General features: G+C 45.5%; 1 protein-coding gene across 1 annotated transcript in view; it reads left to right on the top strand.

Moving 5' to 3' along the window:
• Positions 1–2,394: 2,394 nt before the first annotated feature.
• Positions 2,395–27,500, top strand: part of gtf3c4 (general transcription factor IIIC, polypeptide 4) — a gene marked incomplete at both ends in the record, with an annotated part of 28,236 nt that continues 3,130 nt past the window's right edge. The window contains 5 exons of the mRNA XM_080847527.1: positions 2,395–2,700; positions 3,057–4,244; positions 4,560–5,153; positions 5,464–5,594; positions 6,283–6,371. Of these exons, the coding sequence (XP_080703653.1) occupies positions 2,395–2,700; positions 3,057–4,244; positions 4,560–5,153; positions 5,464–5,594; positions 6,283–6,371 (2,308 nt within the window). The remainder of the gene's footprint in view (positions 2,701–3,056; positions 4,245–4,559; positions 5,154–5,463; positions 5,595–6,282; positions 6,372–27,500) is intronic.

Here is a 27,500-nt window from a genome sequence, read left to right as displayed (position 1 = left end):
TTTTTGGTCAAATTGATTTATTTAAAAAAAAAAAGTTATACATAGTACAAGTATACCAATGGTAGCAGACATAACTAGTAAATAACTTGACTAAATCCTGCATGCTTTGTGAACAGATCACACTGTGGACAAAATCTCTAAAATCCTTCTAAACTGAACACAAATGACAGACAAGGCGACATGTCACCTTGCCTTCATCGGATTCAAACTCAATCATGCGAAAAAGAAGACTGCATGGAGTAGATTCTAAAAATATTCTCCAGAGCGTAGGGCTTCCTGCTGTCCGGCGCTTGCATGCCCGCTGGTCGGGGGTGGCTTAAGCCCGCGCTCTGGGCCCCGGCTGCTGGCTCTGGGGACCAGCGGGGACGAGGAGGCCTCTCCTGGGTACGGCGTCCCAGAGCAGGCCCCCTGCATCCCCCCCATCCTCCATCAGGCAGCCACAGCGGAGCTCTGACAGAGAGACGCACCTGTCAGGTAAGACACTGCAGTCGCAAGCGTACGTGGGTACAAGTGGCAGGCAAATGTGGGACTCCCCCTCGACCCTGCCGCCTAGTTTCTGATGAACCGCTCTACAGGGATACCAAAGGAAAGGGGGAAGGTAGTTGGTGTGTTGGGGAAAGGGGGGAGGGCGGTCGGGGAAGAGATGGGCAATCGTCTGCTTGGCATCTCCTCCCGTGCCCACGTCTCTCACCAGTCCCCCGAAGGAGGTGGGGAGCATAAGGGGAGAGAGAGAGGAAACTGCTGTGGGCTGCTGTGCTCTAAATGCATTTCATTATCATCATGATGATTATATCACTGATTGTGTGTTTTGGGTAACGTACTGCAGCAGCTGTCCCGGGAGGGGAGCATGCGTGTTTGTGTGTGTGTGTGTGTGTGTGTGTGTGTGTGTGTGTGTGTGTTTGTGTGTGTCTGTCTACGCTTCTGAATGATTAACACCCGCCTGATGAGCCATGCGTCAAAATCTCCCCCAGGAACATGAACCAAGGAACACGCAGAGCGAGTCCCGCCGAGGCTACACACACACAGAGCGTGCAAAAATAATAATGCATCTAGACAGTAATTCTACAGCACGTTATTTACACATGCCAAGCTTTCCCCCACTCATTCACTCTTATACGGCACAACGGCGGTGGAAAAGTGGTCAGAAGTGGAAATAAATAGCTTTAAAAAACAAACACATGCTGTGTGGCTCACATCCTGTAAAATTCATTCCGTGCCCACAGCATCCAATCCCTGCACTCAATCTGCCTGAGAGGAAATCAACTTGACTTGAACATGCCGGCGACTTCAACCCACTGGCTCTAGAACACGATCCGACCCAACAGACCCAGAGGTCCTGCAGGACCAGGTTTGCCCCGAAGCTCAGGGCTCACAGGCAGGGGTCGAATCTAAGAGACAGGCTTTAATGAATGTTTAATCCCACAGTCCCCACTACACGTCTCACCGAGATCAACGCGAGTCAAAACCCACAAAAAAGATGCGCAGCAGGGCTCTGAAATATTCATCTGCTACATGCTTCATTAAGACTGAAATACACCCAGGTTCCCCTTTACTTATTCATCTGATTATTGAAACAAATGACAGAAACGGGAGACACTGGAATGAGTGTGGCACTATTATAATATTTGTAACACAGATTTGTAACCATTTGTTTCAGAACAAAACACTCTAGGATGATAAATTCCTGCACACTTCTTTCCTCTCTCCTTGCTGTGCCTGTGAGCTCTAGCGATAGCATGGCGGCAGCAGTAGCAAGGCAAGGGTAGCATGGCAGCAGCGTAATCCAACAAAGTCGGGCTTGCCTGACCCCTGACTCTTCCTGGCCAGTAAAAAGCATTATCTTACATGCCACTCCGTTGCCTGTCACACCAGTCTTCGAAAAGCAGCAGAGAGCTTGACGGAGATAATATTTTCACAATTAATTAATGGCCACTCCAAATCTCAGCTGGCGTGACAATTTGTAAAATGGCACCAGGAGTGTAGATGCTGATAAATGATCCTCTACCGGACAGTTATTAATCCAATCATTCAGTTGTCTGTGTTTTTATCACATTCCTAGCCATTTATTGGCATTGCATTTACTGGAGAGAATCATGTAATCGTATTTATAATGATCTATTATTCTATGTTAATTTTTTTTCAAGTCATAATCACACAATAACAAGGGCTTCTTCAATTATTATATAAAAAAGTGACTATAAAACTAGAAAAGACCGTACAAAGTACAAACCACCATAATGTCTTTTACAATACACTTCTGTGAGACAGTCAGGTTGTGTTGGGGGGAGGGAGGATTTCGTCTTTATCTGGCAACCGAGAAACGCGCTATGTATGTCCCTCCTCTGTTGCCGTTGTAATTTCCTGGAGACGGAATCTTTATTTTTCATTTGGAAAATGGCGGCTTCTAGCCCAACTTGTGCCCCAGATGGGGTGGGGGACGAACCTGCCCCTGAACCCGAACAGGAGAACGACCCATGGATGGCACTGGGACCGATCGTCAAGAGAGAACCTGAGATAAAATTATTGAGTCCGATCAGTGGTCTGGAGCCCCTCACGTGGTCAGAGGACCACCGACTTTCAGTTTCTACCTCCACCAGTATCTCTGTTGTGGAGCTCTTGTGTGATATTAATGTTCATAACCAGGACTTGATTCTACACCGAACCATAATTCCCGTACCGGAGTCTGCTTACGAGTTGAAGGTAAGATTGAATCGGTTTGTGTCCTGTGGTAAAGCTCAGGCATTGTTTCATACTTATACTATACTAGTAATCAAAACAGGTTGCTAGCTAGCTTAGCGGTGTATGGGTTATTTGTGTAATGTTACATCTTAAGTCTTGCGTGTTTATGATGACTTACGCAAATTATAACATTATGAATAAACAACAGTATAAGATGCTGTATTTCTTCAGAAAGTTTGTTATAGTGTCGTCTCAAATTGATATCTGGGCCATATGTTGACATCTAGGCCTATTAATAACGTTAAAGGAGATAGAGCATTTGTTCATGTTTAAACAGTCTTCATCTACCTTAAAATAACCCGACCTTGTTTCAACAGGTGGGCCCAGAGGAAGAAGTCTCGAAAGTGAAAAACGACTTGGCCTCATCGACTGACCCAACTGTGTTACAGCAATTCATGATCGACAAAGTTATGAATCCCCAGACAGGGGTACCACGGGGAGTCAAGTACACCAGCTGGTCACCTCTGGGCTGCGACGTCAATGGCCGCTGCTTGCTAGCCACACTCACACTGGACAACCGGCTGACGGTGCACAGCAGCCGGAAACGCCTGCAGTGGACGCAGGAGGCTGACTTAACCAAACTGTACGGTGAAATGCTAGCGTCCCGTAACTACGCCTCTGTCGCATCGGACAGCTCATCCTCTTCCTCGTCTTCCTCGACCACTCCCGCCCCACTGTCAGACCCCGAGGAGCTGCGACGGCGCTACCGCATGCAGACACCCGTACGCATGGAGTGGTCGAGCATGTGCACCACGCAGCAGGTGCAGACCAACAACAAGTGCCAGGAGGTAGAGACGGTGCTGCTGGCAGTGCTGATGGAGAACGGCGACCTGGTGGTGTGGCAGTTCCGCTTGCCTCTGCAGGGCGAGGACGCGGTGCTCTCCTGCAACACCATCGTCTCGGGCGTCGCCTCGCCCAGCGTGCTGGCGTGGTGGGAGTACGAGCACGGCGGGCGGCGCATGAGCGGCCTCATCGTGGGCAGCAGCTCCGGGCCAGTCAAGATCCTGCCGGTCAACCTTCGCGCCGTCAAGGGCTACTTCACGCTGCGGCAGCCCGTGGTGCTGTGGCCTGAGTCGGACCGCATCCCCGTGCACCAGATCCGCTGCGTGACTCTTTTCCATCCGCAGCACAAGTGCAACTGCAGTCTGGTGGTGGCGGCGCGCGGGTCCTACCTCTTCTGGTGCCTGCTGCTAATCACCAAGGCTGGCCTGAATGTGCACCATTCTCACGTTACCGGCCTGCACTCCACACCCATCACCTCGCTGAACGCCGGCCACCACGGCGGCTCGGTGTACACCTGTGCACTGGATGGCCACGTCAAGAAACTCACGCCCATTTTCACGGACAACGCCGTGATCTTCAAGCAGGAGGAGGTGACCCTGCCTGAGGGTGTGAGAGGGAGGCGCCTGCATGGCATCAGCATCAGCCCGTACGGCGCTTACATGGCACTGGTCACCACGGAGGGCATGACCAACGGGCTGCACCCGGTCGAACGCCGCTACCAGGTGAGGCGATCGTAATGCTGACTGCCACCTGTGTACACACACTTTGAACTTGTGACCTAATGTACGTTGTGTACATTGTTTATCTACCAGCTACAACAACCCTATTGGCTGAAATATGATCTTAGGCAAGTCAGCAACTGAACAAATAACTAGCTACACAATAAAGTAAACAACCAACCAAATACTCACAGTGTTCCTCTAAAAACTCCTCTCACTTGACCCAACTCTGCCAGGAAACGTTTTCCCTTTCAAGGCTGTTGATGGGTCTGTCGTAAAATCTGATAAATTAACCAAGTGTCCGTCCTCACCTTCCAGGTCCAGTTTGTGACGCTGAAGACGCCTGAGGATGCCGCCACTGAGCTGCTGGAGTCAGGCGTGCAGAACCTCTTTCGGCAAGCCGACCTGCTGGACCTGCTGCGCTGGAAGGTGCTTCGGGACAAGCGCATCCCGCCGTTCCTCCTGGACGAGCTGGACGACAAGGTGCACAGCGCCAGCACCACCTACCTGTGGAGACTCAAGCTCTTCCTGTGCCGCGTACTCTACCAGTCGCTGAAGAAGTCGCCCGCAGAGTCGCGCTGGAGGCCCAACCACGAGGACTCCAAAGCCCCCATGTTGGGGGAGGACGAGGGGGAGAGGGGTGAGGATGGGGGCGAGGGAGAGGAGAGCCAGGTACAGCAGGAGGGGGAGGGAGAGGGGGAAGGGCAGAAGGTGGCCAAGGCGGAGGAGGACAGGATGAATGAAGTGCAGGCCTGGATGGAGGTGGTCGAGGTGCACCTGACACGCGAACACATGAAGCGGGTCCTGGGAGAGGTGTACCTGCACACCTGGATCACGGAGAACACCAGCATTCCCACGCGGGGTGTCTGCGACTTCCTTGCCAGTGACAGTTGCGAGGACCGGGCGGCTACGGTGAGGACGCGGCTGCTTACCCTAAATCTAATGACCTGAAAACGTTCTCAACCTTAAAGTTGCAAAGGTCTGCTTGACTGAAATGAGGAAATGCCAGTAAACTTGTGGAATATTTCAGCTTGAGGTCAGTGTGTTTAATATTTGGAGGATAGACATACGGCTTTCTGATAACAAGTAATGTTGATGTAAGTGAGCAATTTTCAGTGGAAAACAGAACCAAAACCCAAACCAGGATGTGAAATGACTGCACTTTGAAATGCTAAACTCGCCAGTTCCACTCATTACCTGGCCCTTGTCTTTGACCCCTCAGGTTCTGATTGGACACGTCTGTAAGAAGATGAATAAGCAGACATTTCCAGAGTACTGCAGCCTGTGCAAAGACGTGCTTCCCTTCAACGACCGACGGCAGGCTGTGTGTCCCAAAGGCCACCTGTGGCTCAGGTGAGACCCAGACTGCCTCTTTTCCTTCTCTACTGTGTCCTTCTCCAGAGCATTATGGGGCAGAAACATCTGAGCGCTTTCGGTGTACAGAACAAGGCCAAAGTAATTGTGTTACTATACTTTTCTATACTCATCCAATGTCACATCCACCCCCCAGTCTAACCATGCTTCCAGATGGCCACATACAGTGGCGCCTTGTGATGACAAAAAAAAATTCAACAACTTTAAAAATGCTATTTTCTGCTTGAAATTGCAGTGCTAGCTTGAGCTTCAGCCCCCTACCGAGGCATTTTAGTGGTTTTAAATTGTAGTTACCTAGTGCTTTGGCCTAGGAGGCAGGGACATAGGACATGTCAGTGTAACCTTTTTTTCCACAACGGCAACAAGACTTCTGTAAAACAAATGGTTGACTAGAAGAAGTACAACATTCCAAATATTCAATGTTGACAAAGTCTGGACCTTAATCCCAAAGAGCACCCAGTTATCTGTTAACCACAGTGGTCTCTGCTCCTCACCTTTTCCCTGTGTTGGGTGGTGTGTGCTGCCTCCTATGGTTGATCAAGGTAGTGCATGATGTATCTGTGACTATAGAGCCAAGCAGCCACTACACCTCCCATCACCACCACCACCACCACCTCTGTATGTGTGTGTGTTTGTGTCTCACCTTCTTCATCTCGTCTTCTTCCAGATGTATGCTTTCATACCGGGCATGCCAGTCCGTGACCTACAGGCGCTGTTTACTGCAAGATAGCATCGCTCGGCTGCCGGTGCCTGAAGGTGAAAAGCCTCTCCTCTCCTCTCTCCTCTCCTCCTCTCCTGTCCTCTCCTGTCCTCTCCTCTCCTCCTGCTCTCCTCTCCTCCTGCTCTCCTCTCCTCTCCTGACCTCTCCTCTCCTCATCTTTCCTCTCCTCTCCTCTCCTCTCAGTCAGTGTCAGCATGAAGCTCTGACCCACACCATCCCCACCCCCAAGACAAGCTGTGACCAGAAAGAAAGGAAAATTATTAGAAGATGAGATTAGAGCAAATGTTTTGACTCATCAGTCAAACAGGCTGTTAAAGAACAATACTGGATATGTTCTCATCATTTTATAGTCATTCAACCATAATGTCTGTTCTGTTTAGAGGGATTTACCTTATCTGCAGCACCTATACATTCAGTTCGTATCAACAAGTTAAAACCACCCTTTACCTTTGTCACGATCATGGGTGCGAATGAGGTCTTACTGTGCAGGTCCACCTCCTGCCATCACAGCACCAAGTAAACGGCCCACTTTTCTGCTCGACTCTTAAGTAAAAGTCAGCAATAAAAATCAGAGCTTTTTGTGCTTTCATACAGCCTCTGATTAAATATGACAAATCAATGTTAGCGTCTCTCACAAACCACTAACCTACAATGTAGCCAATTTTGTTACCGACACATTGTGAGTGTGGTGAAAAAGAGAAGGCACTTTCTTAGTGTTTTTCCTCTCCTTGACTTGAACCCGTGACCACTGCAGTGCCAGTGCCTGTCCTAAGACCTGTCCTGGTTGGACTAACCCGATGGGAGGGTGCTTCATCTTTCTCACCACACGGCACTTGAAGCATTACAGACTCTGTACAGCATGCACTGTTCACGACCTAATGGTTCCCCCTCTCTTCTATGACCCCGTGACCCCCAGACCCGGAGTGGATCAAGAGGATCCTACAGGGACCGTGTGTGTTCTGTGACTCCCCCCTACTTTAGGATCCCACCCGCCGCTGAAGGGGGCAAAGGTCACTATGCCTGAAGCAGCCAATCAGGATGGACCATGCTGCTAACAGATGCCATAAGAACTCCATTTCATGTTGTCATATCAGCACACGAGAGTGAATTTTATTTGGTATTTTGCAGAGTTTTTATATACATGTTGGTGTGTCTTTATGTATAAATAAACAATTGTTTTCGTTGGAAACCTACGCTTAGGTCCTTCATGAGAGGCAGTAGAAAGGCATTACTCTCCCTTTTCACAAAGTGTTCATTTTATGCAGTATTATGTGCATAATTATTATTATTTTTAAATATTCTGTTTTGCTCGGCAGAAAGTATTGGCATATTTTTAGGAGCATCCGACTTGTTTTTGTTTTGGTTCTTGCCCTGACAAACAGTAGAGGAACGGAATACATTTCCCCTTCACCACGAGAACCACACAAACACACACACACACACACACACACACACACATATCTCGCTCCACATTGTTTTAGTAAACGCGTCTGTTTTAATTGGCTCAGGAAATATTGCAGTGCAGCGGTAGTCATAGCCTGCACCTCTCTGTGAGTTCAGAGGAGGACTTTATATAGATGAGGAGAATGAGTGCGGGTGTGAGAGAGTGGAAGTGTGTTTAAAACTGATTGGGTCCCTTCCCCAAGGGGGCTTGTGGGTAATGAGAAGACCGAGTAATGAGGGCTGGATAGCGGGTGCAGATGTGACGGTAATTTTAATTAAGGGAGGCTTTTACACAGCACATCGTTAAGTACGATTAACCCTTTTCTTTTTAACCTCTTTCCTCCCCGTTTCAGTAGACAGTGGTGGACATATTCACTGGCAACGTCACAATAGTTCACCCCTCCATCGCTAGGCCCTGTCTCTGTATCGCCTTGGCTCTGCCTTCAGCTCATACAAGGGGGTCAGTGTCCGGTGATCAAAGCTGGAGTGGGCCTCGCTGTTGGCCAGGGACCGGGAGCATGTTCAGTTCCCCGTCACGTCCGCTCTTATCCCCGCGGCTCCTCACCCACACTCCCCCCTTAACCCCAGTGCTGTCACACCCCCACCTTCCCCCGTCCACCCCCCCCCCCCCGCCCCGAGAGCTGATGAGAGCTCGCCCTGAGGCTACGTGCTCCGAGACGTGAGGGGTGTCAGAGGATCAGGACAGGCCCCGGCCCGGATGAGGCCGGACAGATAATTACCCACAATCCCCCTTTCCCTCCTCTCCCTGAAAGGCCCTCGTTGCCTCTAACTACCTGCCTCTGACCACTTCCATCTTTTAAAAGGGGCTAAAGAGCGGAGAAGAGTCACTCTTACTCTTTTTCCTTGTTTTAACCTCCCTGTTCCCAGGCTGCTCAGCTTTCATTACCAGTTTGGCAGCCAGTAATACTAAACCCTCACGGCCGAGGGAGAGGCGTTTGATGTGATATTGAGCCAATCAACGCAGGCTTGCCGCACGGTTCGGTCTATTGCATGCATTAAAGCAAAGTGGCCCTTGATCAAGAGATCCATTGGAGGTTTCGGAATAGTGGGGGGCTGCTTAGGTGTCTCCAAAGTAATCATAATATTCAGGTCCTAGTCTGGAGGCCTGGGGTTGATTATCAAGGCATTTGTCTCCCTTGTGGCCTCCGCTAACCTCCCGCAGTTCTGTCTTACTGCTGATGATTACTTCGATGTCACAAAAGAGAACACAAGGATGTCGTCAAATGTAATTAACCTCCCCTTGGAGTGACACCCACTAGGTTCTTACACGGCAGAAGACTCATTCCATATTCTGTTTCTGACACAGAAAAACAAAATGGAGGCCCTGTCTTGAGTGTTTTTTTTCCTCTCTCTCTCTCCCCCCACTCCCCCCCCCCCACTCTGCATGTAATTCCCGATAAACTGTTTGTTTGTCAGGCTTATTTCTGCGATCGTGTTTGGTTGGTTTTGTGTTAGGTGGAGACCGACGATGGTGAAGAGGTGATTGGGATTTCTTTCTTTCTCTCTCTCTCTCACTCTCTGATGGATCCTCCTCCTTCCTTTCGTGTAATAATCTGTCAGGAACCATTTCTACCATAATTACAAATCACCACCGCCACCGCCCCCCTGTTCTTCTTCCCGCTCTTTGTCTGTGCTCTCTCTAGACTTCAAACAGAGATTTCTCTTCTCTCACTGCATTCAATATTTATGGCCTTTGTGTCAGGGAACGGGCTGCAAGGCCCTCGTAGCTTTTGTGTTTCATTTCATTCAATGGCATTTTCCCTCGTTTGATAACATATTCTAAAAGATGCAGTGTACGCCAGGCAAGTGTGCGGCGTCTTCACGAAACTGTACTCACGTCAGGCCACGCCATGTCAACAGACACTTCGGCACACTCACATCATTTACACTACGAAACACTTCTGTTTAGTTTAGTCAGTGTTCTCTCTTGTTAGTTGTTGTTTACGCAACATAGGCCAGTTTTCTCGCTACAGTGTGAGTCTGTTGTGTGAATCTTGTCTGTGGCACCTATCTTCATTGTTATTTAACCATCTTTTCTGTGACACCTATCGTCATGGTTATTTAACCATTCTGCCTGCCAACGTTTCTGTGGCAGGTGGCGGCATCCCACCTGAGACCAGACTTCATAACCTCCTTAGCGCTTGACCAGTGATCTGCATCAAGCAACATTCTTTCGGCACACACAATTTCAGTCAGTCCCCTTGATTGTCTGTAATGGTGGCATGTTCTCTGATAGGCTCAAAATGATTTTATGTATATTCTAAAGGGGGACACCTGTATTTATTGGCTTTCTGCATTACCTCCACTTTCTGAAAGCCACTGGAAAAACAATCAAAAAATAAATAAATTGTACGGATATGTATGAAATGAGTTTTTGAAATAAATGTTTTCATATATGAGCTGTTTGGAAATGTTCTGCCAAGCCCTTCTTTTGCAGACTAATTTTATTCAGATAGCAAAATAGGAATAAATTTGAAGGAAAAATATGAGAGTAAAATTGTAGGCAGGCTCGTTAGCTTCCATGTATTTCATACATATATTAAACGCATGCCAATATTAAATCTTGCCAAAAATGATTTATTTTCTTTCTGTTTCTGAATCATCTCCATCCAAGAGAAGTGAGACAAATTAAGAAAAAATGTCAGCTGATATCAATAATAAACAACATGTATATGGTGGATGTCAAGAGGGGACACACTTACACACACACACACACACACACACACACACACACACGTTCACTCATCAGTTTCCCCCCCGAGAATGCATTTCCTCTGCGGTGTTAAAGTATTCAGCAAAGGAGCGTCGCCTCAAACTTGTCATCAGTAATTAAGCCAGTCTGGGACTTGTCTTGCAGCCTCCCGCTTTACAGGGATTTTTAAATCAGACTGTTAACATGGCCCTTTACCCAGAACAACGGCCCAAGGGGACTCGACTGCTGACCCGTGACTCCTGTGTGTGTGTGTGTGTGTGTGTGTGTGTGTGTGTGTGTGTGTGTGTGTGGAGAGGGGGTGAGATGTCAATAGTGCGTCTCACTGCTTGTTTCTGGCAGTACGGGCGCACTGGTGTGGAACTAATGCTAGGCCACACAAAGGCCAGAGCCACGGCTGTTGTTTAGAACCATGTTAATTAACCCCGTGAACACTCTGCTGCCTCCAACTCACCACCCTTATCCCTCGTGTGTGTATTTATGTGTGTGTGTGTGTGTGTGTGTGTTCATGATCTAGTGTGAGTTTGCATGACCCATAGGAAATTAGTTTACGAAATACTGCCCTGCCACCTTGAAGACTGTGACATTGTGACCTTCAATGCGCTTGTTTGCACTTGGTCAACATGGCAAGACAATCTGATCAGTCACAAAGAATCCTGAAGCACAATATAAAAATAATAAAATAAAAAGACTTGGCGCCCAGCAACACAACTAAGGCCTCCAGATGAGACCAAACCAGCTAAATCCAAAAATACACAATGGCACATTACTGTGTTGGGGGATAATTGAGATGATAAATATCTCTTCAAGATAATGACAGTCTACAAGCTCTTCAGACGCAGCACGTCACAAAACAAAACAGACCCAAAAACAACAGGAGCCGTGCCAGTTTAATATAACTTGGCTGAATTATTTATCGTCCCCAAGATCAAAATCCTGATAATAATAAAAAATGACGATATTAAAAACAAACAACAAAACGGTGCGACACGGAGACTCTGCTCTCCATCTGCGAACCCCAAGTGGCAGCCGTCCAAAGGAATTCAGATGATGTGGGCCTGCCTGCCGAGATTGCCGTGAGGTGTCGGGATATCATACGTCTCCCCTCAGACTTTCCTTTTTCTTTACTTTTCACTCGTTTGAAGAAAGAGCCTCTCTTTGTAGTTCTTTTTTTAACACTTCGGTTTTCCCCCCGTCTGAGAAATGTGATAATGTAAGCTCATTTGAAAGTTGATGCTTTAATATCGGGGGTCTTTCAAAGATCAGAGGAGTTGTCACAAAGTCCTACTCACAGGACACACACACACACACACACACACAGAAAAAGAGAGAGGGAGAGAGAGAGAGGGGAGAGAGGAAGAGAGAGAGACATGGAGAGACAATTTGGTGAACGCATACAATGTGAAGTGAATCACAAAACTCCAATCTCATGTCACGACACTGACTCGACAAAGGGAGTGCTTAAGTTGTTAGTCTATCATCATTTCAACATCAGAGACAGCTACGGGGACAGAGGTAGTTCCCGTGCCACGTCTGCAGCAGATTATGCATGGGATTTTTTTACCCTGCTATTCACCTGCTGACGATAATGAAATGATTGTGCTTTGACAATAGAATAAATCATTAAGAGCACAATAATTGATTTGATCTATTTTCTACACCCTAACTAAAGTATTTGTTTCAGTTGTCAAAGTGGTTTGCGATCAACACAGTCAAGAGGTAATAGGTCCAACATTAGAATAAATAATGGCAGTTTGTTCTCCACCGTCCACAAGGACATACAAAAATACCACTCTAAACATGGAGAACTCGTTACGTGAACATGTTCAATATCATGATGTCTATAACATTTTACAGAGGCTGTGATGGCCAAGGGCCAGACTGTCAAAGACTCACAGCCATTAATGAGTGGGATTGGAGAGAGTTCATTTGATATTTGATGAATAAAAAAAATGCAGAAAATCATTGTAATTCCTCATTGCCATCTCTATGTAGCCTGGTAACACCAGCCTACGTATTTCCGCCTGAATTGATTTCAAGTTCATACTCAGTCTGGCCTAACCCCGTTGACAATCGTCTCCAGGACTCAAAATCCAACCGCACCAATCAGCGAACAGTTCAGAGCTGTGACGCAAAACTCACCTTGGAGGAAGAGACACGAAAAGCTATCGGGAAAGTTGTCTCAACTCTGGAGAACATCAGAAAATTAAAAGGAGAACAAGAGTATTGTCTTGTAAGATTTATGATTGGAAAGGACGTCGTAGCTCTTCACCCAACTGGCTTTGGGAAGAGTTTAATCTACCGAATGCTTACCAAACGTTGCTGATTGGTTAAGGGAACTCCAATGATTTTAAACCTCAAGCTAAGCACCCGCCCATCTCGGAAACGAAAATGAACGGGGTTAGGCCTGACTGACTGACGGAAAAAAATGGAGTCACAGGCTGGTAATGGCCAGGCTAATCTCTATGGTGGATGATAGACAAATATGTCCTCTCGTGTAGTTTCATTCTCCAGGCCAAAACAAATCAAGGCCTAATTTTACTTATTGAGTTTCTGAATCACTGGGTTGGATCACAGCACTCAAGATGTTCTGTTGAGTTCTATCAAAAGTTCCATTAACATTATTAAATGATTCAATGCATCAGAAGGCATTATTTAAGGCCACCTTTGAAGTAATTCTAGCAGCTATGCTTCGGTACTGGTCCCGCCCTAAGCCAATCTTCAGGAATGACCACTGACCAATGACATCCACCCATTAGCACTACTCTTGGTGACCTACCAGAGGGAGGCCCATTCTGCCTGGGATCTGGTGCAAACTGACCACATCCAAGCCAAACCAGGTGCAGAACCATTACAGAGTAGGATATCTTTTCGGGTCTTTGTTGCGCTTCTAGTATATGTGTTTGAGAGGTTGCAGTTTCTTCCTGAAGTTAATCTACAGAACTCCAATGGAAACCTCAGTGACGTTATCCTCTCCCCATCCCCAGCACTGATAAGGTTAATATTCATATAGATGGGTTGTTTCCTAAGTAGGCAAAGAATTGCCTCTCAGTGGTGGAAGCTTACATGCCAAGCCCACAGTCCTGGCTAAGGTCAGTAAGTTACTGTTGCCCTCCAAATAAACATTTAACTGTGTTTGCAAACAGGATAACAAAAATAAATCTCCTAATTGTGTTTATGGTGGGAGTGTGTGTGTGTGTGCGTGTGCGTGTGCGTGTGCGTGTGCGTGTGTGTGTGTGTGTGTGTGCGTGTGTGTGTGTGTGTGTGTGTGTGTGTGTGTATGATTATTTCGGCAGGGTTGGATATGCAGAATTTGTAATGAGTATTTTTGTTTTTTTTAAGACAGAAATACCGGTAATAACTACTATGCAAAACTATTAGAATGAATATTTATGGGACCTCGTTATGAAATATTCATAAAGTTGGTATTAGAAAAAAAGGAACAGAAGAAGTGAAATTGGAAAGATGTGAGTGAGTTAGGGGTGAGGCTCTGTGTGTGTGCGTGTGTATGTGTGTGTTTGTGTGTGTGTGTGTGTGTGTGTGTTGTGTGTGTGTGTGTGTATATGCATGGGGGGGGGGGGGGGGGGGGGGGGCTGGGATGGCAGTGTTGGAGGATGTGAGAAGGAAAAGGAGCTGCCTTGCTAGTGCTACTGACAAAACCCCAGGATCTGGTTTCTGACATCTATTAACAAAAGCGCAGGCAGCATCTTCCTCTCTGCGTCTTTTTTTCCAGCTATCCCTCCCTCTTTTCTGCCTGAGGTGACCTGATCTCTCTCACTCTTTTCTCTCTCTCTCACTCTTTCTCTCTATCTCTCTCTCTCCCACCTTTCTCTCCTTCTTTCCTCTCCCTCGTTCCATCTCCCCAAATTAAGAAATTAATGAAGGATAGATTCTTTACCGACTGCCCCCGCAATGTTTACCACTGATGAAATTATAATGCAGGGCCCTGCTGTATAATTTATAAGCCAATTAGAGGAAGTGTTACTTGATTTGATGGGGAGTCGACACACAAAGTACATTTAACTAATGGAGAGCAAGAGAGGAGACGGGGGAAAGAGATACGGGGAGAGGGAGGGACAGAGAGAGAGAGAGAGAGAGAGAGAGAGAGAGAGGGAGGTAAAGAGCAAGAGAGGGAGGGAGGTAAAGAGCAAGAGAAAGAGAGAGAGAGAGAGAGAGAGGGAGAGAGATGGTCTGCTCCGCTCTAGGATTACGTGGCTAATTGCTCTGCTTTATCCGCCCGTCATGGATAGCCATGCATATTTCAGCGCTCCCAAAGACTTTGATTGTCTGCACTCGTGTTGGGGCTGTAACAAGGAGAACAGTGGCCAAAGTGGAGTGTACTTAAAGAGTGGCAACAGAGGCGGAGAAGAGGACGCTGCGGGGAGGAACTGAGTAGACTGGAGGGAGGGAGGGGAGAAGGGGCGAATGAGAAAACTCACTCATTGTACCATACGTATACACTCCAGGGGTACGTGGCTCTGGAAGAGATAGGGCTAGCAAGAGGTGAAGCACTGGAAAATATGACTTACTTTTAATTAATTTCATCTGTCATCTGGAGCGACATTACAGCTGTAATTACAGTGCCCATCAATGGGTAATATTATCTGCCCGTAGACGCCCGGGCCTCGCTGCACGACACAAAGCACCCCTAATTAAATCCCATATTTACTGTGTTTTGACAAACGATCTGTCAAGCCATGACACTTCATGTGCAAGTGTGCTTGAAAAATACATGCCCCGCAATCATAAATTACCAGGAAATAAATAACAGGACAAGTACACGAGACACATTAGCATAGATGTGATAAATCTGCTGATGTACAGGGGAATTTCAGAGTGCAGTCAACTTTAAAATGCACCTTGCCTGCAAAACAAAGCTGATGGAATGCTTTACACCATAAATGTATATGAAATATAACTAGTTGAACCTCCCAATAACTAACCCGTCCAAACCAAACATGTTTGTATCTATATCAAATTTTAATCTTTGACAGTCAAAAGATAATCTCTGATGGCTAGATGGATGGATGACAAAGACACCGGACACAGAACAATGATAAGAGACGTAAAGGTGTATGAAAATAACAGACAAACAGCACCTAAATAGACAGAGAGCGACTGAAAAACGGAGGAGCTTCCCGCAATGATCAGCATTTGAAAGCGGATAAGACACTGGTGTAATGCAATAGAGGGAAACTGGAGCAAAGGCATCTTTAATCATCTGATGAGGCCGGTTTATCTCAACGGTTTCCTTTTTCCTCTCGCTGCCCCCCTTTTTCTTTCCGTGCTCATCAGGGATCAAATGGACCCGTTTTACATAACAAAAGAGCCTCCTCTCCGCACACTGACCTGGTTTGTCTCAGGCCGCCGTGATGGGGCCCAGTGGACTCTCGCCGTGGTAGCAGTAGCCACACGTGTCATGCCGTGTCGGGCAGGCCTTTGAGCCAGGTAAGAGGCGAGGTTACACAGAAAATCAGTTCATTTGTCTCTAAATTGGGAATCGCAGACTGCGGGCAAAACAATTAGAAGCGCCCATTGAATTAAACATGAAATGCTGAGAGTGGGGAAAACCTGTGTGCTATTAAGGGGAAAAAAGAGAAGAAAAAAAAGGAAGAAATGCAAAGCAAAGGGGGAGGGAGGGTCCCACATTCATTACTTATTTTTTTTGCATTTTGACAAAGAAGTGTTTTTTTTTTTTTTTTTTTAAGCATATTAGGGAAAATAATTCACTGCAACCATTAATTATTAGACAACAGCACAGAAAACCAGATGACCATAATCGATGTAATAAAGATCTGGCCTGCTCACATAAGTCAATTAAAAAATGAATTGGTCTGCATCTGGTTACCAATTTTTACTTCAGAAAGCAGTCTTTTAACTGGATGATAAAAACTCCTTTTACAGTTGTTCTTTAAGTTGTCAGTGATGTCATGATGATGTAAGGGTGGGAGGGATGACTTCTTCACACGGAAAGGTTCGGGCGTGCCGACACCCGGCCCCTGGCAGTACTGTCTCCCTTAGAGACTGAGAGGCAGGGCAACCACAGGTTTCCAGTGTGTCTCCTCACTCAGCTAACTGATTAAAAGTCTTAATGACGAGCTGATTGAAAAGCATTCATTAGCACGGCTCGTGGAAAGATTATCCCGAATTCTGTAAGGTCGTGTTTCCTGACCCTGATTTCAGCACTAAAACACTCGATCAGCCTCCCTGATGGGTGATGACAGCTCGTCCAGTGATTTAGCAGAGCGGACGGTTTTATTTATTCATTCGCTTCTTTACGGTAGTTTTTCTCGGTGAGGGAAGACGGGTAAACGGATACGTCCGTCTCATTGCTCCTCCCAGCTCTTCTGCTTGGCCCTATAGGCATCACATCAGTGGTTGCTTGACTTATTCATGTGTGTGATAATGTGTATGTGTGTATACCTGCTTAACTATGTACATCACATCAATTGCCTGGGTGACCTATCCATGTGTTTATATGTGTGCATGTGCGTCCATTTATCACTAAGGATGCATGAATATGTGTGTATTTTGAAGAGAATCTGAGTGTTTGAGTGCGGCAATATGTATGTGTTTGTATTTGGTGAGTGTATGTGCACATGTGTGTGAGAGAGAGAGCATGTGTGTTTATGCTGGCTTACTTGCCCATCAGTAGCCTGCCTGACCTATTCATTTGCCTTTAAGACCACGTAATGGGAGAGCCGTTAATTAATATTGCTGTCAGGCAAATGGCAGCTGACCGAGCATCCCAGCACCATCAGTAAGGTGATCTCTGCCACACCACATTCTTGCACTCAAGATGACCACACACACACATGCAAACACACACACACACACACACACACACACACACACACACACACACACACACACAGTTCAATTACATTAATGCTATGCAAACTAGGCCTCTGGCAGTTAGCCATCGCATCAGGATACATTAACGACATAATTGGGTCATTTCTTAGGGGCCAATTGAAAAGGCAATTTTCACAGCCATTTTAAATGTATTCATAGTCTTAATCTTTTAGGTGACAATGCAAATGAATTGTAGTCACATTTAGCCCTTATTTAATTATTTAAATGTTTTTACCGTCATTGGTTGTGACATAAATATTGAGTTAGTTAGCTAGCTAGTGTCGAACACGATGTTGCAGTTCGTTGACTAACTGCTGCATCTCTGAGTGGTGTCTTCGAATGTTCGTGATTCAAGGTGTTCTTCTCTCCAATATTTTTCTCCCATGGCTTTTTCGCTCATCATTTAGCCTTTCATTCGTTTGCTCTTTCCATAAATTGACTTTACATAAAAAAAATGTAAAGTCAAAATCTAACTATGTTGTGAAGCTCTGGTGGCATAACCTAGCTAGGTAATAGCTCATCAGTTCAGAAGCCACTGACTGACTACACTCATCCGAATCACGGGAAGGAAAGAGGCACGAGAGGTATGAACAGGAAACAAATGGTTCAACAAAAGGCACACGAGCGAGCATGATTTAGTGAAAAATGCAGGTTAATGAATTTAATATTTAGCCTTGATAATGTATGTACTTTTGATGTGCAATTGCGTCTCATACTTTTGGGGTTGAATCTTGGCCTAGGTTCCCTCTCCATTCACAGTCCCTTCCTGTTCATATTGGTTTCCGCAGGCCTGTGTTGTGTGCCTCCACACTGTACTTAATACATGATGCACTGCCTGAGGTCAATGCTTGCATGTTCATCTACCTAGTCTCCAGTCCTGACTACAGGAAAAGGACACTTTCATCATCAACAGAAATCAACCGGCAAAAGAATAGGATCTGAAAGCTAATAGACAGGAAAGCAAAATGCACAAAGGGTTTGAGTGGTGAAAAATTAAGCCCAGGTAGTTTCAACTGTCCTTAATTGCTTTTTTAATTGCTTTACATTTCCTTCTTTCGTCTCTTTCAGCTATGCTCACAAATGTCTGACTGTACCTATGACAGAATCTTAAGAGATTTCATTTCACCCTCAGTTTAATTATTATTATTGCGGCACAGATCGTTACAAATCATCCTAGAGTGAGGCAGAGAGCCTGCCAAAGCCTCTCTCCCTCACCGCTGGACGCACGTATCGGAGCGGTTGGGAGAGGTCTACGAGGGAATTTTAAGAGTCAAGCTCCTCTAAAGCTTCCTGCCTCTTCACCCGGAACATCAATAAAATAAACACCGTGTGCCCGCTCTCCTGCACTGCCCACCCAAAACATCCTGAGCCTCTAAAGCAGAGAATCCTCTCTCTCTCTCTCTCTTTCTTTCTCTCACACCTCAGGCAATGCTTAATATAATCCATGTTTTGTTTTTTCATGGGACTTTAAATGTCTGTGATCTCAGGTGGTGTGTTGGTTTTTAAAAGGCGGAGGAGGTTTTAAAAAAAAAAATGTTAACACATGCCGCGGCGGCAAGTGTCAACGGCTGAGAGACGCTATCGACCGGCGCCGCGTGTGATTAGTGTAGTGGATCCGTGCCAATCCCAGACATGGATCGAAAACTCTGCTGCTTTCAATATGGATGCGGCTCCCTGTCGGCTGAGGCCAAGTCCAGCTGTCTCCATTGATTTTTTCCCCCCCTTTTCCTCCACCCCAACCTTTTCCTCCTTCAATTATATAATGGCAGCTCGATCCCAGACTAAAGTCTTGTGCGTTTGCTGAGCTGATGTCCCAGGAATCAAGCATTCTTTCTCTTATCTAATTGGATTCTCATCAGCAGTGTTTGACACTCTCCTCCCCTGAGGCCTTTTTGGCTGTTTGTGCGTGTATAAGTCTTTATATTTTGCAATGTTGTTGTATATTGGTGTGGCTTGTGTACGAGTCTTATTTGAACCAACAACCCCTGGCAGATGATGCAGATAGATAGGTAAGATCCGGACATGCACTTAGCCCTGAGCCATAAACCAAATCCTTGGATTACTTCCTCCATGCGGCACCCCGGATTCCAACTGTGGCCCATTTTTTCGTTTTTCTCTTTCATCTTCCAGCAACTCAATACCTATTAACCTATAGGGTTTGGTTCAAATGAGGACACACACACACACACACACACACACACACACACACACACACACACACACACACACACACACACACACACACACACACACAAACACACACACACACACACACTGCACTGGTGTAAGTGTGACAAAAGCCTCCCCAGAAACTTGAGCAGTGCGAGTAAACAGCACACAGCAACACAGAATATGAGCCTGTCGGTCTATACAGCCATGAACACCCATATACATCAGGTATCACTGGCCCCACACTTGTAAATTGAGTCCCATTCAGTTCCACGTAAGTGTATTTACAGTGTAGTGTAGTGTGTGTTTCAGAGAGAGAGATATTATCACATGAACAGCTTTAGTACCAGTAGGGCTAACCAAAAACAAAGGCTCAGTCAAGATAGTTGCAGTCGAGTTCAACTATACTAAAAATCTGGACATGACAATGGCCCGACCTGACTTCTGATATGTATGTATAATTTCCTTTCATCAGATCAACCTTTTAGAATCATGAAAATATCATAGTGTTTTTTACACGTATCTTGGTTGACATGAACCTGAAAGCTCTAAGCAAAGCGAAGTATTAACAGTCGCAATACCCAGTTAGTTAGCTGCTGCATCTCTGCTGGCCCCTGCAACACAAATAAGTGTTAATGGCGTGTTGAGTTCATAGCACTTGAACTTTGCTGTACTCTTCAATGAGAGAGACCCTTTGGAAGGTATTAATCTCTTAATCTTCAAAAGATTCAGGGGTGGACAGTAATAAAGTAAATGTTTTGAGTATCTGAACTTACTTGTTTATTGTTTTTTTCTGGAAACTTAGGACATATTTTCCAGTACGTTACAAATATTTTACTTTTGACTCCCATACATTTCTATGAAGGTTTCCGGCACTCGTTACTTTGAAGCATAGCTCAATTTTCTTCCCTTTTCTAAAAAGCGAAAAACTAATCTGCCTGATTTCACTGAAGGAGTTTTTTCTGTCAGCACTATCAAACAGTAATACAGCTGAAGTAATTTAGTCTAGGAAGCCTGCTGAGTCAAGATCATCCCTTTTCCGATCTACATTCCTTATGCAGAGGCCTTCATTCAAAGCATCCTCTGTCACAGTGCACATGTAATATTGCCTGGGAAAGAGCAATAGTACCAAGACTTGATGACCAGACTTCTGATCCAAATACATTTACCGGCACAGGTAACTCTAATAAGGAGCTGCATCCAGCTTCCTTCGACGACTGAGTCAACAGGATTTACAGCCGCGCTGAACCCCGTTTTAATTGGCCTCGTTACTGCACCAGATAGGCCCATTATCTTTGCATGCCATCAGATCCGAAAGGGGCCATCGGGGCCCTGGCCGAGGAGGAGTAACCTGAGCATAAGATGCTAATCTGTGGATTTGGGGATAATTGTAGCCCCTACCGAGCTCAGGTGATGATGATGCTGCCACCGACCTGCAGGAGTTAAGCCCCAAGATTTCAGCCCTCAATGTTCTTCTGTCTGCCGTCCTCCCTGCTCTCTCTCTCTCAATCCTAATTCCTTTGTTTACAATTATCTCCCCCTCTCATTTTCCTTGTACAACTGTTCATTTCTACCGTTACCTGCCTCCTTTCACCACCCCTCTCCGCTCTCTCTCTCTCTCCTTCTCCGTATGAATATGCCGTGGCACGCCTGACAGGCCACAGGCAGAGGGTGGTAGTGCAGGGGTCAGCGGCGTGGCTTTAACAGGAGTAATGAGGCCTAATCCCTCGGCAGCCTCCGTGATGTTTAAACAGCTCCAGCCGGAGACACCCAGTAATGGAGTAATTAACCCCGGAGACCCGGCCTGCCCACGGGCCTCTGGCAGACGCTGGTCCCCTCTCCTCCCTTTCCTCGTGCTCGCTCACACACACTCACACACACATACACACACACACACTCAGCCCACTGACTGCTAGAGTAGCCCGTAGAACTAAAGTACAGCTAATGCTGGAGAATGTGAGAGTGTGTGCTACAGGAGGCAGAGGGTGAAGATACGCAGAGAGACACAGAGAGAGAGGGAGGGAGTGTGCGTGTGTGTGTGTGTGAGAGAGGAAGAGACACAGAGAGAGAGGGAGGGATAAAACAACGGTACAGATAAGGCAGGACAGAGAGACAGATACAAAAGCAAAATGGTAAAAGAACACACCAAAAAGGGCAGAAGAAAGCAATACAGTACAGAAGGATATATGTGTGTGTGTGAGTGTGTGTGTGTGTGTGTGTGTGTGTGTGTGTGAGTGGGTGAGTGAGAGAGAGAGAGAGAAAGAAAGCGAGAGAGACAGATATCTGCAAAGCATGTTCTGAAGTAAAGGGTCCATTGATCCACCAATGCCTATCTAACCCCTGACCATAACCACAAGAGCGACTTAACCTTTCGCGGTAGCCGTGGATACGCGCGCTTTCATGCGCTTGGTGACCACAGAACAGAGATCTCCCGCTGCTGGGTGCGCACCTCGGTTTCATCCCTCCCGGAATATCCTAAGGAGCTTTCAGGAAGAACACACTTTCATGTGATGGAACCTAACCTTTCCATACCAACATCCTCATTGCCCTTTCTCCTGAAGTAACCTATGTGAGAGAAGTTTAGGTTGTACTTTTAAATCATTATTTATTTTCTGATAAAGTCTACAGACAGCATATTTATAGTATCTCTGATGAACTACTCTTTTGATGTGTTGAGAAGAGTAGATTCCTTGTTTGTTTGCTTGGTTTTATTCAGGTTTGGTGATTCATTAATATTTAATAACGGTTGGCTTCACTGAAAACCCGCAACATGGACTAGATAAGAACGTAGAGCCCAGAAAGGCATGTTTCCACTGACTTCCTTTTTGGCTTAAAAAACAAACAACATCAGTGACTGGGGAATATGTGAAAAGCTTTAATATAATATATTTGAAAACATAGTACTTACACATTGTATTCGTAGAGTGGTCAATGACGAAATATCCGATTACGTTTTTTCTCAGTCACTTTAGTGCATTTCTCGAATTATCATTAACATTTGCAACACAATAAGAGCATTTCTTGAAACAGTTTGTACAAACAGCACCACACTATGGATTACCTGCAAAAGCCCGTAACTTGCTCAAAATCCTTAGTTTATGTCTCAAAATCCTTACTTTGTTTCTCAAAAGTAAATATGTATGGGGGGCACTGTAGCTCACACAGTAGGAAGTAGTGGGAAGTAGTCACAGGTTCAAATCTGGCCCGATGCCATTTCTCCTGTCCACTCCCCACCTCTTCTCCCTATCATTTCCTGTCCAACTCTGCACTAATCTATCCAGGAATAAAAGGCCAAAAACAAATCTTTAAAAAAAAAAAAGTAAATATTTATGTCAATGAACACGTCAGGGCCATCAAAATGGCAAGTCCTTGTGTCACTGTCCATGAACAAGATGGTAAAAATGCTTAGCCATGTTGTCAAAATAATGTAAGTATTTTTTTAATCAATTCTTTATTGATAATATAAAGGTAGAGATACAAATAAAGTACGAGTTCTATCATTTTAGATCAGTACAAAAAACATACGTACACCTAACAGAAGCAGAAGAATCATCCCCATCCCCCACCCATGGGGACCCCCTTACCCACCCCAATCTCTGATCTCACAATGGAATGGAAGCATTTTCTAATATAAACTATTGCTAAGGTTTTGGTTCCAATTCAGCCTTGAGAACTTTTATTTTTTTTCTGAGTGGCATATATCAATCTCAACAGCACAAAGTTACACATTTGCTGTATGTGGGAATCTGATATCAAGAGATTGGATAGGATTCACACTTATGCGTTTACTGTTTGTACTGTAATTTGTTAACAGACCATGCCATGGGGATACAGAAAAGAAGCTCAGGATTGTTCTTACAGCACTGCATAGCACAAAGGTAAAATACTAAATGAGATATGTACACATGCAGTGGTGTATGGACTCCATCTTGCCTCCCTACCCTTCCACCACGCAGCCGTGCTCTCTTCTTCCCGGGCCGTTGACCCTGTTCATTTCCTTGTTCTTGCATGGTCAGAAATGGTAAAACCCTATATTGTGCTGTCTATACATGCTTGCCAATTGTAAAACACTATATTGTGCTGTCTATGCTTGCCAATTGTAGAACACTATATTGTGCTGTCTATACATGCTTGCCAATTGTAAAAACACTATATTGTGCTGTCTATACATGCTTGCCAGTTGTAGAACACTATATTGTGCTGTCTATATATGCTTGCCAATTGTAGAACACTATGTTGTGCTGTCTATATGCTTGCCAGTTGTAGAACACTATATTGTGCTGTCTATATATGCTTGCCAATTGAAGGCTCATGAGGCACCCCTGAGCTAGTTTATAGAACTGGTTGATCATTGGTTGATCTAACGCTTCACACATTCCCCTTCATAAGTGAGAGTCAAGATTCACCTGAGAATGAATTCACCTGAGTGCAATTCATCATTTCAGGATTATAATAATAGAAAATATGCTTGACAGTATGACAACTGGTTCATCCCTTTTGCATTTAATGTCTTATGCAATGAACTAATGTCTCCTGTAGATGTTTTGTGGGTACGACACAGAACCAGTATAATACATTTTGATCAAAATGACATAAGCCATTTATAATGTAAGAAATATTTGCGGAAATGTGCCAAAGCATTTGCCATTTGTTCAAAAGAATGAGAAATTGCTTTTATGACGTGCACAAGTGACCATTGCTTTTATGATGTGCACAAGTGACCATTGCTTTTATGATGTGCACAAGTGACCATTGCTTTTATGATGTGCACAAGTGACCATTGCTTTTATGATGTGCACAGTGCACAAGTGACCATTGCTTTTATGATGTGCACAGTGCACAAGTGACCATTGCTTTTATGATGTGCACAAGTGACCATTGCTTTTATGATGTGCACAAGTGACCATTGCTTTTATGATGTGCACAAGTGACCATTGCTTTTATGATGTGCACAAGTGACCATTGCTTTTATGATGTGTACAAGTGACTAGGTGATGTGGAGGTTGAACAAGCAGTTTTGAAAATACCAATTTGGATCTGAGAAATGTACCAAAGTGACTGAGAAAAAAAACACACCAAGCGTGTCTAGAGATTCTAGATTGTAGTATCTCACAGTAGATGTAATGGGTTGGCTGATGTGACCAACTGTGCTCTGTTGAATAAGTGAGTAACTCTGACCTCTGAACTTTGACCCCCTGCATTTGTCAATATTGTATTAAACTCATTTGGCTTACTGACTGGTTGTGGATTATACATTTTGCTTTGGACATTCTCTCCAAATATCGTTTAAACTGTGTTTCATCAAAACATAAAATGCTGTACATTACGAAGGACTGGGAAAGGAACTGTAAATCATTTTTCAGGGCTAGCGGTGGGAGGTAGTGGAAGGTCTTCAGAGGGAGGAGAGGAACTATAGAGGAAATGAACATACAGGGAACAATGATAGTTTAGTGTAAATAGTTTAGCTGTAAATAGTCACACATACCTGTTTCAACGACAATTAACCTTTTGGCTGGAGTCTGTGTTGCTGCTTATGGCTCTGTAGTCATACATGGCAGTTGGTCATATGGTCACAAGCCTACCAGAGCCACCTGCGAACATTAATTTGAACCTGATGAGAACACTAGAGAATCATATAAGACAACTGTGTGTGATATGTTGGTTTTTAAACTCGCATTCGCCACAGCCGTTCAAAAATGATCAAACACCACAGACGATATGCAACCGCAAATCAAACAATGAACACACATGCACCTGTTTTTACCTGTGCCTCTGTCTCCCAGGCACAGGATGATACAGAGGGACCTAGAAGGAGGGAGAGGGTTTCAGTGTTTGAAGAAACCTGCCTATGCATATTATGTGAGATGAAATGATATCACACGCGGCCGGTGAATGGTTTGTGTCATTAAGAAAGGGAAAAAGTGAACAAGGGAATGAATGGGGAGAAAACACAAACACACACAGACACACACACACACACACACACACACACACACACACACACAAACACACACACACACACACACATGGCAACAGCTGCCTCGGGAAAAGAGAGGGAAGGAAAAAAAAGTAGCTGGCGTTCGCTGTCTGAGCGCGAAAGAGCGCAGAAGATTAAGGGATGTTCAGAGACGCGCGTCTGTCTCGGACTTCAAACGGTGCCACTGACACTCCTTGTTCTGGCAGCGTAGCACACCAAATCGCACAAACTCCTGTTGCCTCTGTGGCTGTCAGCGGCCGCCTGACATCCCCTTCATCAGGTACACGGTGCATGAAAGCCAGGAAGAGATAAATAAATCAACAAGGGGACCAGCACGCTCCTCGTCGCCACCTGGTGGTGAGCTGCTCTGCCCATACTAAAATCAATAGGAGCTCATTTGGCTGAAAGAGACGGCCATTGGTGTTTTTCGGCTGCTGAACAAAGACTAGGCACAATGCATACAGAAAGAGTAGTAAATCACTGACATTGCAGAAAAGTGTAATGAGGCAAGTTATTGATGAACAGAAGATAATCATGTCAAATAATCAACACGGGGAAGGTCTAGAGACAGAAAAAAGGAATGGTAAGAAAAAAAACTGGCAACTCCAACTTCGAACATCAGAGACACTCTGAATTTCTTTTCCCCTCTTCTGGCAAATTGTAGCTCATCTTGATCGCCGGGTGTCTTGTGCCATGAGACGAAATGGAATTGAATTTCAAAGTGAATCTTGCTTGTACAAACAGAGAGATGTGTTGCTTTTCCCCCTTACCCCCCAACCCCCCCCCAACCCCCTCACCCCCACCCCCTCTCCGTCTTCTCCAGGATCTCCATTTTGACACTGGGTACAACATCTGGAGCAGCCAGACAGCAGAAAATAGAAAGAACAGAGGAGGATAAATTAGAGCTGACGCACCGACATGCAGACAGACAGATGAACACACACACACACAGGGAGAGATAAGCACATCAGAAGCCTTTACTCAGCTCAGTGGACCCTTCGTTTGTGTTTGGAGAGGAGATTCTCCAGCCCCCCCCCCCCCCCCCCCCCCCAAAAAAAAAAACAACAACACAGGGGTGGAGAGTGTGAGACAGACAGCAAGAAAGTGTGAGAGAGAGAGAGAGAGAGAGAGAACAGAGAGAGAGAGAGAGCAAGTAAACCAACAACAGGGCATTGCATCAGAGGTGAGAGACTGAGGGAAAGAATTTCATATGAGCATGTTTACACTGGGATACAAAGGAGGAGGAAAGAAAGGGAGAACAGTTGAAGAGGTGGGAAATCAATTTCAAACACCACCCAAACCCAGCATGACAGGCATTTGGTACGACTGTCCTGTCTGGAAAAAAAAATACACAGTAACTAGCATAGAAAGAGAGAGAAGAGGGAAAGAGAGAGAAGAGGGAAAGATAGGGAAAGCAGAACTTGTGTTGAAAGGACTTGTGCTGCTCAGTGTTGCTTTTCGCTGGTTCATTTTGTTTCATTTTAAATGCAGCGGTTGTGGCAGGAAAGAGACATGGAGATATTTACATCAGAACCTGAGATCTGACACGATGGATTTGAAAGTGTGTCTGCCTTTATGCATGTGTGTGTGTGTGTGTGTGTGTTCATATGCGTGCGTGCAAGTGAGTGAAAGCGTGTGTGCAAGCGAGAGAGAGAGAGAGGCATCCCTTTCAGAACACAGAAGAGAGTAAGAGAGACCAGGCCGGAGATGCACAGAGAGAACACAAGTGGGGAGGACAGGGAGGAGAGGAGTAGGGAGGAGAGGAAAAGAAAGGGTCAACGACAAAGGGAGTAAAGGAACAGTGGGAGTGTGTGTGTGTGTGTGTGTGGGGGGGGGGGGGGGGGGTGGGGTGTAGGAGCAAGAGCGGGGGAAAAATGAATTTATTTCCTATAAGAAAAAAAAGTGTGAGACCCAGGGGGTCTCTGTTACTGGTGAAAAATTAAAAGAGACGGTTTCAAACTGTCCAATTTCCACATCAAACAAACGCCC

This window comes from Sprattus sprattus, assembly GCF_963457725.1.
Source record: "Sprattus sprattus genome assembly, chromosome: 11".
NCBI classification, from domain to species: domain Eukaryota; kingdom Metazoa; phylum Chordata; class Actinopteri; order Clupeiformes; family Clupeidae; genus Sprattus; species Sprattus sprattus.
This window is presented reverse-complemented; position numbering and strand designations above follow the sequence as displayed.